Genomic DNA, 19991 nt, shown 5'->3' with positions numbered 1-19991 from the left:
TATCTTGAAATAAGATAGAAAGGCACTATATAAGTACAGTCTATTTACCATTTACATATATTATTTTTCAACTTAGTTTCAATGTGTCCTAATCATGTAATTGGATCATCTTAGCACCAAAATAACTGGTTTGTTCCACTGTGGAGTAAGCTGTTGGGGGAAGAATCAGTTTTGTGTTGTGTGTTTCCTTGACTGATGAAGCCTTCCAGATGGAAGGTGAAACGTTTCAGCAAAAAAAAGAAACTGTCCAGATGACCTGACTGAAAATTGTTGGATTGTATACCTGGATTATTGAGCATGGACTTTTTTTGATCACTTTTAATTTTTTTTACTTTTCACTCCAATCAGTCACATTTTAGTTTCATAGTTTGCCAGTTCCTGCTGAAGTTGTCAGATTTTTTTGATAAGATACTCCATCCATCCATCCATCCATCCATCCATCCATCCATCCATCCATCCATCCATCCATCCATCCATCCATCCATCCATGCATCCATCCATCCATCCATCCATCCATCCATCCATCCAGATGGCCCTGATGATGATTGCTCTGAGATTAAATTTGTTGTGCAAATTCTTCAAACGTTCAAAAGTCCAGTGACGTGAGAGCAAGGTCCTGTCATTTATGTGAGAAAACTGAGAAACCTCATAAAGTTTCAAGATATTTTCAGGTCCAAGTTCAAGTCAAGTTTATTGCCATTCACATCTCATGTGGTACATGAGGTGGAACGAAATTATGTACTCAAGTTCCACCCAAAAATAACAAAAATATAAAGTGTTAAAAGAAACAGCATATAAGGATCTAAGATATACTCTAAACACTAATAATGTAAAATAATACAGTGTAACAACAGCAGCCTGAACATGAGTCTGTGGTGAGCAGATGGGTACGAATGAATACAGCAGCATGAGATAATCAGCAGCATGGATAATCAGCAGCACAGATAAGTCACTTATCAAAACTTAAAGTGGATTTTCAGTGATTTTTTTTGGACCTGCATCATGATTGCAGTTCACAAACTGTTGTCAACAGTGACTACAGTAAGATACTAGCTACTGAGTTCATATTACATGTCTGTACTGTATGTAACATGTCTTTATGTATGACATAAACCCACAAATGATTTATTTCAAAATCAAATCTACTGGTCACCTTTCACATCAGTCTGTTGTCGTATGAATAGTTATTCAATGAAAAGTGTTAAAAAAAGAAGTTGTGACTTTAAAATTTAATCTATTTAAATGTTTTTATTTGTTTATTTTCTGAATAGTCACATCATTAATGGTACAAGGTTTCTGCTCAAGAGCACTGACAGCATCGTGCTGTGTTCTCATGTTGCTTACAGGGGACAAAGCAGTTAACAAGTCATTATAAAAGTAATTCTCCTACAAGTTTCCCTCAAGAACGTTTAGATAATACATTATATTTTCTAACATTACTTCATGCTGATTGTCCAGACTTGACAAATCGACTGGATCTGTAGTTGCTTTTGTCCCAGTTGAGCATCTTGTATTCTCTTCTTCTGTTCTTTTACTGTTATCGTGTGATTGTGCTAAAGGAACAGTGCATGTTCTTTTTGTTTATAACAGAAAACAATGACTGATAAAATTGTCTGTTTCTATGGTTCTTGCCCTTTTGTGCAATTTTATTCTATTTTATTTTGAAGAAGTGCTAAAAGTCTAAATGATGAATCTTTAAATGCCTTGAGGAGATTTGCTTTTAATTTTATAAAACATAAGGAATTTAAGGACAAATTTACAAACGCCAAACACAAAAGACATTTTTGTGCTCTCATCTACACACACTAGCAGACAAACTCACTAAACACAGGAGGCTTTTATTCTCCTGGACACAAACATTATAAGATCGCTGCCGTTTCAGGCGTGTAAAATGAAATTTGAGGGAACATTGTTTTGATGGAAGCAGCCTGGGGTCAGCTGTGGCTCAGGCTCGTTTTGTCTTGGCAGAAGGTGGAAGAGAAACAAGCGCTGGGAGAAGCAGCAGCTACAGTAAGAGATCCCTGATGACAGGCCGTACATAATTGATTGTTTATCTGTCTGCAACCTGAGCAGCAGCAGCAGTCGGCGAGGTGCTGCCTCCTTCACACCAGCACATCCACACACAGGAGGGGTTTGGTCTGCCATTAAACTGGGGGTCGTTTACACCGAGTGCAGGCATGCAATAAACCCACATTTCTAAATAAACCACACACACATGTAATATACACAAAGTCCGATTGTGGTGCATCTCTGGTTGGCGTTTGCAGCTCTGACAGAGGTGACCTTGAAAAAAAAAAGAATCTTAATTTGCTTTTCTCTCCCCTGGGCTGTTTTATTACTGTTTTTTTTTTTTTTTATGGCCACAAGCAGGCTTCAGCTCTGCCCCCCCTCCCCCCCAACAGATTTGTGTGCTTGTGTGTGTAGGAAAGAGCAGACCCCACTATCCTGACTGCCCTTCAATCCATCTCACAGACTCGTGCACGCATGCATCAAATCCTCGATGGAGGAGCTCATCACAATGTCACTTTCAATTTGGATGAGCCCACGGTGTGTTCAGGGGGTGTAATGGGTTGGATGATGGCAGGGAAATGGATGACGCGACTCAGGTAAATGAAACAAGCGCTCACGTTTCTGATGCCCGCGCGCTCCAGATGCCATCGTTCAGTCATCAGTCTCGTTCTTCAGAGCGGAGCAGATTAAAAGGCAAAAAGCTCAAACCTGTGACCGAACAGGTGGCACATCAAAACATTGTTTCTGTGTGACTGACAAACCGTTCGGTTTTGATTTCTGGACAAAACAAGTTGGGAAAAAAAAAAAAAAAAAAGAAGTCCCCTGCTGGGTTTGATGTGTCCCCTCCCCCTAACCAAAACATTTCTCTCCTCCAAATGTGCATAAATTAATTTAAGTTAGTCTTTGTCAAGAGTACTAACTTTTCTGAAAGAATTAATCAGCTGCTTGTCCTTTTAGCAGCTGCTAAATGTTGTCAGCTCAATAAAAAATGAATATTAAGAGAAAAAAATGTGTTTCAAGCCAACCTCCTGCTGGAATCTCAGAAGCAGGCTTTTAACACATGCAAACAGAGCACATCCATCCAAAACTATTGGGTGGCTTGAAACACAGCAGTTACCTATGGGACATATCTGGTTGGCAGGCCGTAGACTGAGGAAGTCCTCTGGATGGGGGACGAAACGTTTCTCACTTAGAGAAACTGGTCCAGATGACACGATTGAACCTTTTTTGTTGTTATCTACCTGGATGACTGAGATTACAACACTTTTTCGTAACCATTTTGGCCTTGGTTGTCCTCGGGCTGTTTCTGTGAGTAGCAAGTTGGCCATCTGGCCTATAACACTGGATTGTTGTACATGATGATTTATTGTTTTAGATGGGTGTGTTTTGCATGTGTTAAGGTACTTTTGAGATTCCAACAGGAGGTTGGCTTGAACCACAGAAGTGAAGCCTACTTATGGGACAGATCTGGTTGGCAGGCCGTAGACTGATTAAGTCCTCTGGATGGAGGACGAAACAATTCTCACTTAAAGAAACCAGTCCAGTTGACATGATTTAACCTTTTTTGTTGGCTTATGATGTTTTTTTTTTTGTTTTTTGTTTTTGTGCACGATTGCAAGCTTGTTTTTGTTTATTACATTAGCAAAGTATTTCAAGAACTAGTAAATGAATTTTGATAAAACGCTCAGCAAATAATTACTGGGTGTTGATCAATACAACTGATTTTCTTTTGAGGTCAGACATATTTAACGTAGCTGCCAAAACTAGTTGAACTAACGGAACAAAAATGCTCAAATCAGCAGAGCAAAAGTTTGATGTGGTAGTAGCTGAGAGTCATTCTTAACATACACTCTAAGCACTAAAGGCTGAAGATTGTGTCTTGCTGATGTGGGTACATGCCAAAAATAGTGTATTTTTCTACTCACACCCCCTGCTGAGACCCATCCTGTGCATTGGCCCCACTCAGGAGGACTAGCTTCTTACTGTGTATGGGTGAGCATCGTGTGATTGGTCTGAACTTTGTGGGTGTGTTTGTTTATGAAAAGCTACTCAGAAAACTGATCTTTGAGATCAGTGTCTGCTGAGGAACTGCTGGCCAAGGCTGTTAGAAGATACAAATGTACATTTATTATAACCATTACAACAAAAAGTATAAAGATAGCTCAGTAAAACATAAAGATGGTAAAATAACTTGTTGAAGGAAACTGGATAATTTGTGTGCACTCAGACGACAGCACAGAGACACACTTTTCGTGGCTGTGATGACCAAGAGAGAGCGCACCTTCCTCAGGTAGCTGTGGCACTGAGGACCAGGAGAGAGCGATCCTCTGTCAGGCAGCATAGAGCCACCACCCTGCACCATCTGTCGGAAACAATGGTGTCTCTTCCTGACAATTTAACAAAATAGTGCATGTCCTCAAGTTAACAGCAGAAATACAAGATCAACCTCCTCTAACTCCTTTATCATCGACTGAAAATAAACGCTGTCTGTGTTGATTTTGAATGTGTCTGACGTGAAATGACTTTATCAGGAGTTCTCCCCTGTGGTCTCTCTTTGAATATGACTAGTCCATGTGAAAAAAAAAAATCTAATCAAAAGAAAACGAAAAAAAATCAATTTTCTAAAGAAAAAAATCAAATCACAGAGAGCCGATGTCTTAATGCCCTGTAAAGTTTACACATCTTGTAAGAACTTGTATTGTTGCATGCTACTGGCAAGAAATATGCATTCCTTCAGGAAATGCTAGGCTTTTATTTATAACTGAAAACATTTATTTAATATGAACTGAAAATATAATTTGTGCTGTTCTGAACCTCTTATTTTTGTATGTAGTACATTTTATACAGTGCTTATTGTTACTTGTGGTGAATTGTGTTATTAATGAATAAACTGAACAGAGTCAAACATTGTTCTTCTGTGTTTTAGTGTATTGTGTCTACTCAAGTGCCCTTAAGTTTTCTGCAAAGAAAAGATTTATTGGCCACATGGAAACAAGTGGAACACATTTTCATGGTCTGTGGTCATTAGTCAACCTTGTCAGTGGTCTATATCACAGCGAATAAATAAATCCACAGTGAAGGGGGATTAGAAGCTCTGGTTTTTGGAGGACATCTTGCTGCTTATATGGACCTTACAGAAACATCTGGAATGTTTTCACACAAACAGTGAAAAAATGTATTGAATCTGAACTAAAGGTCAGTTGAATAAAGTGGACATCAGACAAATATATAGTATGTTGGCATTTCATTATTACAAAGTATAAATTTGCAAACTAAGCCATTTAGTTTTGGTTATTAAGGTGCTCAAACTTTCTTTCTTTGCTATGCAGGCTCAACTGTGACAGCGTAAGCAACTGAGAGCATTTTATTTGACTTATCCAGACAAGAGACAGAGAACTGACTCATTCCAGACTCATATCTTAGACTCACAGCTGTCGAACTGTCGAGGCATTTAGACTGAATGGTTATTAAAATGAATTACCAGCTTGCTGCATTCATTCCTAACGCTTGCTGCTCTTTAATCAAGGATTACTCTCTCTCTTGCCGTTGTTGTTTGCAGATGTCAGGATGATGCCTGAACTGATTATTGCTGCATTTTCTTGCTCTCTTATCAGATGCAGAAGATAAAGATGTTAAGTGTAATAAATTAGCATGGATTACAGAGATATTGCAGAGATTGACCTCTGTCATGTTTTTCCATTTTTAGAGCATGACGAGTGCCTCAGTGGACTGCACAACTGCAATGAGAACGCTTTGTGCTTCAACATGGTGGGAGGCCACAGCTGCTCCTGTAAGCCGGGCTACACAGGCAATGGAACGGTCTGTAAAGGTGGGTCGCTGCTTTCATCGTCCTTGACTTTTGACTAAATCCTTCTTTGCATAAAGCTTTCCATTATAAAATGTTTTTTTGGCTATTAGTTTTGTACCACCTTAAGCTATACTAGGAAACAAAATGTGTGTTCTGCAATGTGGATGCTTTGACACTTGAAAACCAAGGAGAGGGCATTTTCTGTGAAAGCATAGTGTGCACGCTGACAGATGAATGACTTTGTTGAAGAAGCTGAAATGACGTTAAAATCAAAAGAAACAGAACAACAGTGAAAAGAAGCTCAACACCAACTAAACACCAAAAGTAGCAAAATACTACCTAAAAGATAAAAGTAGCAAAATATTAGAGAAAAGAAGCAAAGCATGCACTATAAGCTAAATGTTGCAAAAGGTAAGCTAAAACTAAAAATAATACAAAACTAGCTAATAATATAAAGGATTCAAGGATTCAAGTTCCTTTATTGTCATTCACATCACATGTGGTACATGAGGTGGAACGAAATTGTGAACACAGGGTTCCAGTTACATCCAACAATAGCAAAAATATAAAGTGTAAAAAGAAACAGTAAATAAGGATCTAGGATATCATTCATTCAACCTTTATTTATACCGGTTAGTCCCATTGAGCCTCAGGGACTCATTTACAAGTGAGACCTGTTTTTAACAAAGAGTGATCATGGTGCACTAAAATTCATAACTGGCTGTAACTACCATACCCACCATTGCTCCCAGTATTCACTGGTTAACTGGTCATCATTAACCTCACACAGACTCTCTCACTGGCACATTTTCGTATTTAAATCACTTCTTGGTCTGCTGCCTTCATACATCTCCTCCTACCTGTCACTGTGTGAGTGCAGCTACAGCGTGCGCTCTCAGGACATTATTACCTGCAGTGTTCCCTCAGTGCGGACTGAACTTGGCAAAAGAGCCTTCTCCTACTCTGCTCCTGTTTCATGGAATATCTTGCAAATGATCTCAAGCTCTCAATCTCGACCTCTCTAAGTGGCTTCAAACATCTGTTAAGTTCATGGGACATACCAATGCAGAAAAGCTCCTGTTTTTAGTTTTCTACACTGCCTTATAATCTAGCTGCTTTTTTTTGGCTACTTTTTGACTGTCCTTTTGGCTGCCATTTTATTTTAATTAAAAATAAAATGAAATAAATAAGTATATATATATATATATATATATATATATATATATATATATATATATATATATATATATATATATATATATATATATGTGTGTGTGTGTGTGTGTGTGTGTGTGTGTGTGTATGCCTCTTATAATTGTCAATTGTTTTCTTTGTTGTCCATTGTTGTCATCACTCTTTGTTAAAATGAGGTCTCTCTTGTAAATGAGTCCCCGAGGCTCAATGGGGTTAACCGGTATAAATAAAGGTTGAATGAATGAAAAAGCAGTAGACAATCATAAAAAGCATACAAAAACATGAGCTAAGATAACCAAGATATAAACTAAGATATACTCTAAACATACGCCCACTGGTACACTAACAAAATCTAAGATATATGTCAGTCACTAATAGTGCAGAACAATACACCAAACAACAGCAGCACAATTCTCATAGGTTCTGTTCAGCTATAATTTACACACTTAATGTGAGCACTAACATAAACTAAACTATCATAAACTAAACTAACATAAACTGGGATTTATTCAAAGCCTGCAACTAAAAAACAGAAACAAGGCGTCAAAAGTGAAAAAGAAATAAATCTCCAGCAGCATGGTCCTATAGACAGAGTGGTTCTGATGACAGTGAGGTTATTTTAGCAACATGGTCCAGTTAGCACCATGATACTGTTAACAGTGAGGTTCTGTTAGCAGCGTAGTCTTGTTAGCAGCATTAGCAGGTCTAGTTAGCAGGTCCCTTCAGCAGCTTGATGGTAATAATGACCGCAGCAGCTGTCCCCCCAGACTGCCCTCCAGAACCACTCCAGTCCGGCAGAAGGAGAACATCCAAGTTTCCCTGCTGGACCGAATGGGTTCATAGAGTTCAGTCCGTGCATGCACATGGAGGATCATAGAGACAGCCACCATGACAGGTCTGAGCCTGAGGCTGGAAGGGCTGAACTAAAGTGTCTAAAGGTTAGCTAGAAGCTAAGAGAAGTTAAAACTAGTTAAAAACTACTCATAGGAGATTGGTAGCTTCGAACTAAAAGTAGCGCCATAAGATAAAAATCGAACGTGTGCTGAAGCAGCTTTTTAAAGAGAAAAATGTTTTTGAAGAAAATGAAAAGATCTTACAGGATTTCTCAGAAGATATAGCGTATTTTATTTCTTTATTTATTCATTTATTTTGGTAAATAAGGTGGACTATTTTGAAAAGTTTAAAGTGTAAAGTTGCAAAAAAGCAAAAGCTCAGAGGGGGGAGGTTGGAAGATGTGGTGTGTGTTGTGATTGGCAGATGTGCACAGAAAAGGAGGGAGGCTTGACTCGAGAACTATCTTCTACAAATGGTAATCATTGTATATCTGGCAGCAGAGATGCCAGGTCACTTGGTGGTACTGTGATTTGTGGCTTCCAGTGAGATGGGTGTGCACACAGACTGTTCAGTCTTGAGCATTAAAACAGCTACATCCAAAACAGTGAACATTCAACCTTTGTTTGGACATAGGATGAAGTCGGTTTGCTCCTACATGTTGAAAAGGATGAGTGCACAAGCAGCCCCTGACTATACACCACTGTTACTGGTGTCCATCTCCTTGCATAAGCACAGGAAAACTACAGCTTTCCAAAGTGTGCATGCATGATTTAACACTTCTGTGGGGGTTCTCCAAAAACCTCCACTCTGAGATCTGATTTAAAAAAAAACTTTGATTTTAGAGGAAACGAGCACCGCTCCTGTGTGAACAAACCACTGACCCACAGCAAAACAGCTACGGTTTCATTCAAAATTTTATAAAATGTTAACAGAGCCTTATATTTGGACATCATTTGCGCTCAGTAGTGCTAGAATTATGCTGTTACTTTATTGAAGAGCATAGCAAGCAAGAGAGTTAAAGCTAGCTCACACCTAGCAATAAAGGCTTGACTAGCAGTTTCAGTGTTAAGTGCTTCCACTTGTCTGCATTTCAGGCAGATAAAGGAAGTGTAGTCTAAAGTCTGATTTATGTTCTGCAACACTCCAAGTTGTTTGTTCTCATTGTTGACGTTGCATAACAACAGTTACGTCTTATTGTTCTTGCACCCCCTCTGACAAACCATTCTGAGCACAAGGTGCTGGCAGAACGTTGTCTTGCAGTGATATATGCCAAATATTATGTAATTGTTCAGAACTTTGTGGACTTGTTAACAGACATCTTTACAACTCTTCCAGCAAAACTTACAAAGGCAGTCAAATAAATCATATAAAGAGAGTAAAAAATAAAAAAATAACTCAGGGAAGGAGATAGCACAATTATTTTGTGCACAAAGGGCAGCGACAAAGGCAGCCCTCCTTGTCTGTGCTGTCCGCAATGGAAAAAGCTTTGACCCAGTAACGCCTGTCACAACCAGTGGCAGTCATTTTGTGACAAATTTACAACTAAGCTCATCTCCTCAATTAACAACCAGTGGTGGGGAAATTACTCAAACACTGTACTTAAGTAAAAGTGCAAATAAACAGACAAAAATGTACTGTAGTAAAAGTAGAAGTACCACATTAACATTTTTACTTAAGTAAAAGTAAATAAGTACTTGCTTGTAAAAATACTTAAAGTGTTAAAAGGAAAAGTACTTTGTATTACCTAATGCAATGGTCTACAATATCATTAAGTGTGCCTACCGTATGTATGCTTTCTGTAATACATTAATAGTGTTGTGTCATTTTATTGAACAATGCTGCAGATAATACATGTTTTTACTCTGTGACTGTCATGTTCGGCCATCAGGTGTGTTTGAACCCACGTGCAGGAGGATGACGAGGACGCTCGAGGAATAATAAAAAAATGTTTATTAAACAAAAACAAAATGCTGACAGTGCAGCTACTCACAGACTAATCAGATGGACGGAACAGAAGGCTGAACACAACACCATAGAAGGACAATTCCGAGACAAAGACAAGACGCAAAGGAACTGAATATATACACAGACGCTGATTGGGACAACGACAGACACCTGCAGTAATTAACATTAGACACTGGTGAGACAGGGGCTGAACTCAAGGAGGAAAAACCAAGCTGAAAAGGAAACAGACAGAGACGGGACAAAAACCCTAAAACCCTACAGTATCCCCCACTCAAGGGATGGTTCCTGACATCCCAAAGACAAGCTACATCCAACTTGGGTGGGAGGCGGGACAAAACAGGACGAGTAGACACAGGACCAAAAGAACAAAAAAACGGCAGGAATAAACCCTGGGAAACACAAAACACAAAGACCCCGGACCTCGTCCCAGAGTCAAGGTGGGCGGTCAGGAGACCATCCAGGGCAGGATCAGTACTCAGCAGGGTGACCAGGTGACCGTCCTTGATGAGGCAAGAGATCGGGGTGTGGCCAAGAAACCATCCACCCTCAGGCCAGGGTTCCAGTGGGTGACCAGGGGACCGTCTCTTCCCGGGAAGTAGAGGAGTCCATCTCTGCCTGCCTGGACTCAGGTAGATGAGGACCTCCAGAGCCAAACCAGGGGTGAGGACTTCTGCAGGCGGGTCGGGAACGAAGGTCACATGCGAGCCGGGGACGAAAGTCACAGGCGAGCCAGGAGTGAGGACCTCCAGAGGCGAGCAAAGAGCGAGGACCTCCAGAGACGAGCCAGGGGCGAGGACCTCCAGAGACGAGCCAGGAGCGAGGACCTACAGAGACGAGCCAAGAGCGAGGACCTCCAGAGATGAGCCAAAAGCGAGGACCTCCAGAGATGAGCTAGGAGCGAGGACCTCAGCCGACGAGCTAGGAACGAGGACCTCCAGAGACGAGCCAGGAGCGTGGACCTCAGCCGACGAGCCAGGAGCGAGGACCTCAGCCGACGATCCAGGATCTTCTGCGATAGAGTGGATCTCAGAAGAAGAGCCAAGAGCAAGGACCTCAGCCGAAGAGCCGGGAGCAAGGACCTCAGCTGAAGAGCAGGATCTTCTGCGGTAGAGTGGATCTCAGCAGAAGAGCCGGGAGCGAGGACCTCAGACGAGCTGGGGGCCTCAGGAGAAGAGCCGGGGACCAGATCTGCAGCAGGTGGTGGTGGTGGAATCAGGGCTGCAGCAGAAGAGTCAGGGACCAGGGCTGCAGCGGGAGAGCCTGGAGTCGGGGCTGCAGCAGGAGAACTGGGGGCCAGAGCTGCAGCAGGTGGTGGAGGAGTCAGAGCTGCAGCAGCAGGTGGTGAAACCAGGACTGCCGCAGGAGATGGAGCCGTGAACCCCTCTGGAGGACTGGAGTGAGGAGTGTCCACCTGGGTCTCCTCGTGGCAGGGCAGAAACGGATTCAGATATGTTGCCACTAGGGTGCACCGATAAATCAGCCAGGGCCCCGATTTCCTTAATTTTGGGAAATCAGAAATCAGCTGATATTTGCATGAGAAACCAATTTTACCGATTTTGTTTGTTTGTTTGTTTTAACAACAATTGTCTGAACTTCATTTATATTTCAGAGCACTACCTCATAGCCAGTTAAAACAAGTTTGTATTGTCCAAGGGTATGTTTTTCAACAAAATAATATTGGAAAATTGAAGGTGCATTGTAACCTTATAACACCTGACAGTGTCGCTTATAAAACAAAATCGGTATCGGCCAAAATCGGAATCGGCAGGTCAGACATTTTAGAAATCGGTGATCGGTGATCTGCCAGAAAACTGCAATCGGTGCACTCCTAGTTGCCACTATGGAAGCCTGCCACTGTTCCAGCTCCTCCAGCGAGGGAGGGCTGTATTGCTCTTCCAGCAAGTGGGGGCAAGGGTTCCTCTCCCCCAGCAAACTCCCCCCTCGCTCCTCCTGCGAGCGAGAGCTGGGCTGCTCCTCTGATCGGCACAGGTACTTCCCCCCCAGCGAAATTCTCCACCATTCCTCCGGCGACTGAGGGCTGGGCTTTTCCTCCGCTCGCGAGGTTCTCCCCTTCTTGCGCTGGGTTCGGGGAGGACCAGCGGTTCGCCCCCCTCTCTCCAATGATTGCTTGGGACAGCCAGGTGGAGAGCGAGGAGGTGGGCAGCGGGGTGCAGCGGTGCGGCGAGGGGGGAGAGGGATGGAGAGGCTGTGAGACTGAGGACCCACACAGTTTCAAGAGTTGACACAGTTGTTCTGTAGAAAGTGTGGTCCTGCTGCTCAGAGTGGTGTCTGATTTTAATTTTAAACTGACCACCTCTACTGCATCATCAACAGGAATGCACGTAAAGAGTGATGTGACATCAAAAGAGACCATTGTTTCATCAGTCTCCATGATGACATCCCTCACCTTATCCACAAAGTCCATGGTGTTATGTATGTGGTGTTCTGAGCTGCCAACTAAAGGGATGAGTACAGACGCCAGATATTTGGAAACATTGTAAGTGACAGAGTTAATCATGCTAACAATAGGTCTTAAAGGTACACCTTGTTTGTGGATTTTAGGTAAACCATACAGACTAGGTGTGGCCTCCCCTGGGTACAGTCTGTGGTACAGAAAACGGTCAATAGCCTTGTCCTGCTCCAAAATTTTCAGGCAATCTATTAACTTTTTCTTGTAACCACTTCCTGGATCTCTTTTCAGAGGTTCATAAGTGGTTAAGTCACTAAGGAGTGTCATAACTTTCTCATGATAGTCTTTCTGGTTCAAAATCACTGTGCACCTTCCTTTGTCTGCTGGGAGAATGATGATGTTTTTGTCCTTGCTAAGAGTGGTGAGTGCATCCCTCTCCTCTCTACTGATGTTGGAAGGTGGTGGTTTGGCATTGCTGAGGCAGGCTGAAACTTTGATTCTGAGCTGTTCTGCTTCAGCCTCTTTAATTTTGTTGTTGCGGATGGCTGATTCTGTGGCTGTGATCATCTCCACCAGAGGAATTCTACTTGGTGCAACCGCAAAGTTCAGTCCCCTGGCAAGAATCTCTGTCTCTGGCTGGGTGAGCTGTCTGTCAGATAAATTTTTCACCCACTTTTCTGTCTCCCTGGCATGTAATTGACTACTGGAGTGTTGTCCTACACTGAATGTGTTGTTATTGGAATAGTGATGGTGTTGATGAGCTATTAGTAAGTTAAACTTATTTTGTTGTCGAGTCTTGGACTTGACATGCTGTGCTAAGAGTGCCTGATCTGTACAGTCCAACACTTGCTGAAGTGTGGTCTGATCTAGACACGTTGTTAGTTTCTGTTTAATGTGCTCTTCTTTGGCCTTCAAGGCCTCAATAGTAAAATTGATCTGTCTCACCCGTTCATTCAGCAGCTGGGTCTGAGCCTTCTGAAGGATCTTGCTTGCCCGGTGCCCGCTGACCGAAGATTTTAGTTCCAGGCTCTTGGGAATGATGCCACTTTGTCGACATCTGAGGTTGAATCGCAAATGGTTCCTGTAGTCTGCCCTCTTCCTTGCTGTTTTCTCAAACTCTCTTACTAGTTTGAGGCAATCCTGGCCAAAGTGGTTCAAAATATCCTGATGCATGCTCAATAATCCAGGTAGAAAAATCTAAAAAAGTTAAATCTGGTCCTCTGGACATTCAAAAAAAAAAAAAAAACAAAGCAAATCAACAAAAAAAATGTAGAAACGTTTCGTCTCTCATCCGAGAGACTTCCTCAGTCTGAGGAGCTGTATTCAGCTCAGTCTCTTAAATAGCACCGTCTCAGGGTGGATCAACCAGTTTTGCTGCTGACAACCAAAACCAGCTGATCACATGCTCAAGAAGGACCATCAGCATAACAATGGATCATTAGCACACTGATGGCTGTTTACTGTTCACAGAGGGCTGAGTGATACTAGCAATCACAGCATTGTAAGAGGGGGACAGTTGAACACGGAGGCCTCCACCCCTGTTTAATGATGGACGATTTCTTTTCACAAAGATGGCCTCCTTTACTCCTCTCTCAAACCATCGTTCCTCTCTATCCAGGATGTGCACATCTTCATCCCTGAAAGAGTGACCGCTGGCCTGGAGATGAGTGTAGACCGCAGAGTCCTGGCCTGATGATGTTGATCTTCTGTTGATCTTCAGCTGAATACAGCTCCTCAGACTGAGGAAGTCTCTCGGATGAGAGACGAAACGTTTCTACATTTTTTTTGTTGATTTGCTTTGTTTTTTTTGTTTTTTTGAATGTCCAGAGGACCAGATTTAACTTTTTTAGATAAACTATTAGTTATTATTATTAAACTGCAAATGTGAAGAAACATCCAGCAGGTCAGAAACGAAACTTAAACCGAAGCTGGTTCTGGTTCGATGGATTGGACCCGGTGTTACACCATACTCTGTGATCTGCAACAGTGCAACTCCGCCCCCCTACGGTCATACGGTGGTCGCATAATATGACGTCACTACGGATACTCGACGTAACATTTTTAACCTCGATAGATGTCCTAGCAATCGATGTGTAGATTACTCGAGTACTCTGTTAATGTCCTAACAGACACTGATTGTGTCAACGACAGACACCTGCAGTGATTAACATGAGACACAGGTGAGACAGGGGCTGAACACAAGGAGGAAAAACAGAGCTGAACAGGAAACGTGAGGAAACAGAGAGACGGGACAAAAACCCTACAGTGACACATTTCACACTTGGACTTGTGATTCTGTGCATCATCAGCGATGACCTGCAGAGTTAAATGCCATTAAGCAAAATAAGAAAGAGGAATGATTATACCTTTGAAAATTTTTATTTAACACAAAGTAAAACCAATGTGTCATTTTAACTGCAGTCAACACATTTAAGTAAAAGTTGTCTGCCTGAGAAAAGGAGCATTAGACACAACTAACAAAGGAACATCTGATCATTTCAACTCCAGTTTGTCATCAACTCTAGTTAAAATACTGTCTAGTCGACCTTGTAGTGGGTCAATAGTGAACAATATTTTAACTTCCTGACACCATTTTCAAAACTTGGGCCTGAGTGTCAAGACATTTGAAGACATCTCTTGTCTCCTAACATCATGAACTGACACATTTTAATATTGCAGCAAGAATTTCTTGTTCAAGTTCAGAAGAAGTTGGTTTTCAAAGTTTTTTGAGTCCAGTCTGGCTCTTTTGGGAGAGAATCTGACCTGCTGTACTGAATAATCTTTCAATAGTCTTTCAATAGACTTTCAATAATATTTCTATAAGGTCATGGGTGGCACGTATCTTCTGGCTGAATCTCCATGATGGAATCCATTTTTGGTGTGTTAGTGGTGCTGTGGGTGCGCCCAGCTCAATAACGTATATACTAGAATATACGTCATTGGTCCAGCTCTTCTTGAAGGCAGGTCTAACGTTGCTTGACCACTTTGTAGTGATTCAATGGACCAACTCTCCTCTCACCACTGGTTACTTTCAAACTAACAAACAAAACAAGAACAAAAAAAAAAAAGCAACATGAATGTAATGTGTAACGCAACGCATTATAGAAATGTAGTAGAGTAGAAAGTACAGATACTTCATGTAAAATGTAGTGGAGTAAAAGTCGAAATTACCCATGTTTAACTCTACTTAAATAAAGTACAAATACATGAAAAATGTACTTAAGTACAGTAAAGAAGTGCTTGTACTTAGTTACATCCCACCACTGTCCCCAACAGAAATACCAGATCTTCCTCCTTTAGCTTCTTCATCTTCAGCTGAAACCCAAAAAGCATCTCTGTCAGCTGTGCTCTCGAGGTGGTTTCAATTTAAGTGTGACGTGTGCTGCAGAGCGAGAGTTTATCAGGAATTATGTGCTGCAGTTTCTGTTTAGAGCACAAAATGTGCATGTGAAAAAGAATGTCTTACCTGTGCGAGAACAGATGTCTTTATCTTGTAAAGTTTGTAGAAAGCTTAATAGCGTAACGAGTCAGTACAAAAACTTGTTTTGGATCATTCAAAACATTTTGTCGTGGATATTTTTCACTTTGAAGGAGAGAAAATAGTCTACCGGTAGTTTATCTCTTCTGGTTGTTGTTATGGGAATATAAAAGTTCAACAGGTCTTATTGTTCCTTGAAAATGATTGTGAATATTCCCCCATAGTATGTTAGGGCGGCTGTGGCTGAGTGGTTAGAGCAGTCGTCCTCCAATGCAAAAGTTGGGGGTTCAAATCCACCAGCAGTCACATGCCGAAGTATCCCTGGGCAAGACACTGAACCCCTCTTAGCCTCTGATGTGTGTCCCATCGGTGTGTGAATGTGAAAGAGCTCTGATTAGTCTCTTTAGAATGATTTGTTCAATTAGCTTTGTAGAGATCTAGTATAGAGCTGTATGAATGGGTAAATGAGGCATAGATTGTAGTGTGAAGCGCTTTGAGTATCTAGATCAGATAGAAAGGTGCTATATAAGTACAGTCCATTTACCATTTACACATCTGTGTCGCACTCACAGAGCCACAGACCTGTTTCACCTGCCCTGCAGTTTCCAGTTTGACTTTTTTTTTTTTTACAACTTTGCACTCCAGTCTGCACAGAACATTGGATCAAAGATGCTTCATCTGCTTGTTAGTCTCATTGTGATGAGTGATTGCATCTGCACACAATGCTGTGATTAAAGCCGAAGATGCATGCAAAGCTTTTTTTATTTCTAGAATCTCACACAATCCCAGTAAATGGCAGCTCTGTATGTAACAGTATTTGATGCAATCAAATTTTCATTCTGATCCCTGATCAGTGTGTTATTGATTTACCTGTGCTAAACATTTAGCGTTTCCTCTGTCCTGTATATTTTTCTATCATCTCTGCATCAGTGACGGTCCAGTTCTCTGTGTTTTATTTGAAACTGGTGTTAAGACTACTCTGTGTTACTTTTTACACTTGTTTGTTTTTGGAACACTTTTAAAAATTATATTGTATTGAATAACACATTTTCCAATTTTAAATTTGGTAGTAATCAAGGGAAGTTAGATAAAATGGCATTTTTAGTTCATTTATTTCTTGGGTCAACAATGAGAAATAGCTAATTCAAGCAAAGTAAAAGAAAGGGTAAATTAATTTTAAATTTATTTGACAAAGATTCAGCAAATACAGCATGATTAGAAATTTAAGCTGAATACGCTGAAGCTAGAAATGTGGCTCCAGGTTTGCTGTTTGATGTGTTAATCCTCTTTAATGGGCCGTCCCACTACCCACCACGTTTACAAACCTGGGCAGGACACAGTTTTGATTTAGCTTTTTGAATCAATGCCAACGATGTTCAAGCTCACACTTTCAAAGCAATAAAAATGTTCCCCCTGTAACGTGTCATGGTTCTACATCCTCCCACCAAATGTAATGAGTGCCTCTTTCTGTTTGTAATCTGTGCCCTCACTAGAGAATCGATCTGACCTGAGCTGGTCAATCGATTCCTTGATTAGAAATCTATTTAGGGGGAAACAGCACTGATTTCACACTTTAACTGTTTTAAAATAATATTTTTTGTTTATATATGCTGTTAAAGCATAAACATGTTTAAATATTCCAAATAATATGTTTTTAAAATTGGTATTATTGTGTAGAGTGGTGGCGTAGAGGTTAGAGAAGGTGGGCCAGTGATCGGAAGGTTGCCGGTTCAACTCCCCAGACTGACAACATCATAATGAGGGTGGAAAAGGTGAAACACCCACACCTGCCTCCACCCTCATTTGCCCCACTCTGAGCCTGTGAGCAAGGCCCTTAACACCCACCATCTGCACCCAAACAGGTCCCTCTTCAAAATGAGTCCTTGTGACTCAGTGAGACTACCTGTATAAATAAAAGTTAAATAAATAAAAAAATATGGATTGAAATTCCAAACTCATTTTGACTAATGATTTATACAATCAGTTTGCAATCCATTAGCAATAATTGACTGATCAATTAATCAGCTGTTGATTATTTCTGATTACATCAGTGCTATATCATCATAGTCAATCAATTTTTAAGTTGAAAGGAAAAAAAAAACAGATTTTTGGTTACATGTTGCTAAAAATGACACCCATAAGTTTTTAGATATTTATAAAAGACTATTATGTCAAAGTCAATCTTTTCCAAACCTCGGGGCATTAGTTTGTCTGTCTGGTTGAGTGCTTTCTTTTAAGGACCACTCAACAAAATGGAAGAGTAACACCTGCTTTCTTCTCACACTGTGAAGTACTTCCTGGTACATTTGTTGCTCAGTAGAATTTCTTTTTTTTTTTTTTTTTGTTCTTCTCACTCAATTAATTGTGGTTGGGTTTGTGTAAATACAACAATGAGTTAAGTTTCACTCTGTCACATAAATGACCTTTCTGTGTTTTTGGGACACATTTACTAACAGTCCAGGCACGGATGATGCACATTTTGGAATTAACCTTGGCGTGATGCATTAATCACGTGAAGTAATATTGTGGAAGCTTGTAATGAATCACATCACCAAATTAGCTCTTCTTCTGTGTGCAAATACTTGTACTGCCGCTGGTCTAATTACACAGTTAATGCCCATTCATCTTAGTGAGTAATGGCTCTTCCCCTCTGGTTTATCTCCAGCCATGTGTGACGGACTGTGCCAGAATGGGGGAACCTGTGTGTCACCTAACAACTGTGTTTGCCAGCAAGGATTTACAGGGGAGAGATGTGAAACTGGTAAGATTTTACTTCACTTTCACTGCTTTATGTCTGTCCTGCTTCCTGATGGGGAAAACCCCCAATCAGGTTAAAGCAATATGAGTGAATACAGAGAAAAGCAGCAAGAAGAATGATAATGTCTTGTCCTGGCTGGTGTCTTGTGGTGCTGTTTTCTCTTGGGTCTATAAGAAAACAGGTGATTAATAAATGTGGAATTGTTTCAGGATTTTGACATGTTTGTTGGGGGTGAGTTGAAAAAATTCTAGTTTCACAAATTTAGTTCAGATGTGGATCAACAGGAAATGAACTGATAGATGGAGCCTTATCCAGGGAAAGATGGAGCAAATAATAGTTGAAATTCTTGATTAACCTTATCTAAAGATTTAAAAATCAAAGCAACTGGGCTACTTTTCTGTAACTGAAGACATTTTGCTTCCCACTTGGGGCAGCTTTTCAATTAAAAACTGGAGCATGCCTCGTTCCAAGCTTAGAGCTCTCTGAGACGCTTGGTATTTGTTTAGGAAACAAAACTTCTTTAACTGTAAAAAAGTCTAGTTGTTCTGATTTTAAACTTTAAGGATGTGTCAGGTCCTGTATGACTGAAAATCTAGAAAAACATACCTTGATTTAGTGGTGATCTACATTCCAACTCTCATATGGTAAGGAGGTATGGATTATGACCAAAATAACAAGACATACAAGTAGCTGAGTTGAGCTTCCTTTGCAGGGCGGCCAGACTAAGCCTTAGACACATGGAAAGAAGTTTCATCTTTTAGGAAGTTCTTGGAGAAGAGCTGCTGCTCTTCCACATCAAAAGGAGTCAGCTGAGGTGTTTCAGGCATCTGTTTAGGATGCCTCCTGAGCCCTTTTGAATGCTTTCAAAGACTCAGAACCTGCTGGAAAGATTACACATCCTCCTTGGCCTGGGACAAGATGCCAAACGATCCCTTTAAGAAGAGTTGATGGATGGATGGATGGATGGATGGATGGATGGATGGATGGATGGACGGATGGATGGATGGATGGATGATGATGGATGGATGTGCTCAGTCATACTTCAGCCTGATAAACACAGATGTGCTTGCAACCTTTTTCCAAAGGCCTGATGGGAGATTTGTTCTGCAGTTGGAGACAAATGGGAGTTATGCCACATCACAGCCCATAATAATCAGCATGACATTCTCTGCTGCATCCTTTATCTCCTTTACAACTTCTGCACAGTAACTGCTAGACCGTGAAAGCTTAACAAAGCAATAAGTCAGCAAGTGTTTATAGTGAGGCCCATACTGTATCACTGCTCATTCTTGGTAATGGAAATATGTCAAACACCATCTCTTCATAAGACTCAGCTGACAGAATATTGTCTTCTTCTGTGCTGTCAGGTAACCCCAACAGACTTTTAATCCTCATAGCTGTACTACATGCAGTATACACTGTGTCTAATCCATACCAGCAACACTTTTCACAAACTTTAATGGTGTCTCCTTTGGGAGATAAATGCTCCTGCTAATGGAAAGCCACAGCAGTTTTCTCAGTGCATGGTTGTGTT

General features: G+C 41.0%; 1 protein-coding gene across 1 annotated transcript in view; it reads left to right on the top strand.

Moving 5' to 3' along the window:
- Positions 1 to 19991, top strand: part of nell2a (neural EGFL like 2a) — a gene marked incomplete at its 5' end in the record, with an annotated part of 291752 nt that overhangs the window by 210613 nt on the left and 61148 nt on the right. The window contains 2 exon segments of the mRNA XM_037683642.1: positions 5717 to 5839; positions 18365 to 18460. Of these exon segments, the coding sequence (XP_037539570.1) occupies positions 5717 to 5839; positions 18365 to 18460 (219 nt within the window).

This window comes from Nematolebias whitei, chromosome 10 (genome assembly GCF_014905685.2).
Source record: "Nematolebias whitei isolate Nwh7 chromosome 10, NemWhi1, whole genome shotgun sequence".
Lineage (NCBI taxonomy): Eukaryota > Metazoa > Chordata > Actinopteri > Cyprinodontiformes > Rivulidae > Nematolebias > Nematolebias whitei.
The sequence above is the reverse complement of the archived record's forward strand: the minus strand, read 5'-3'. Positions and strand labels throughout refer to the sequence as shown.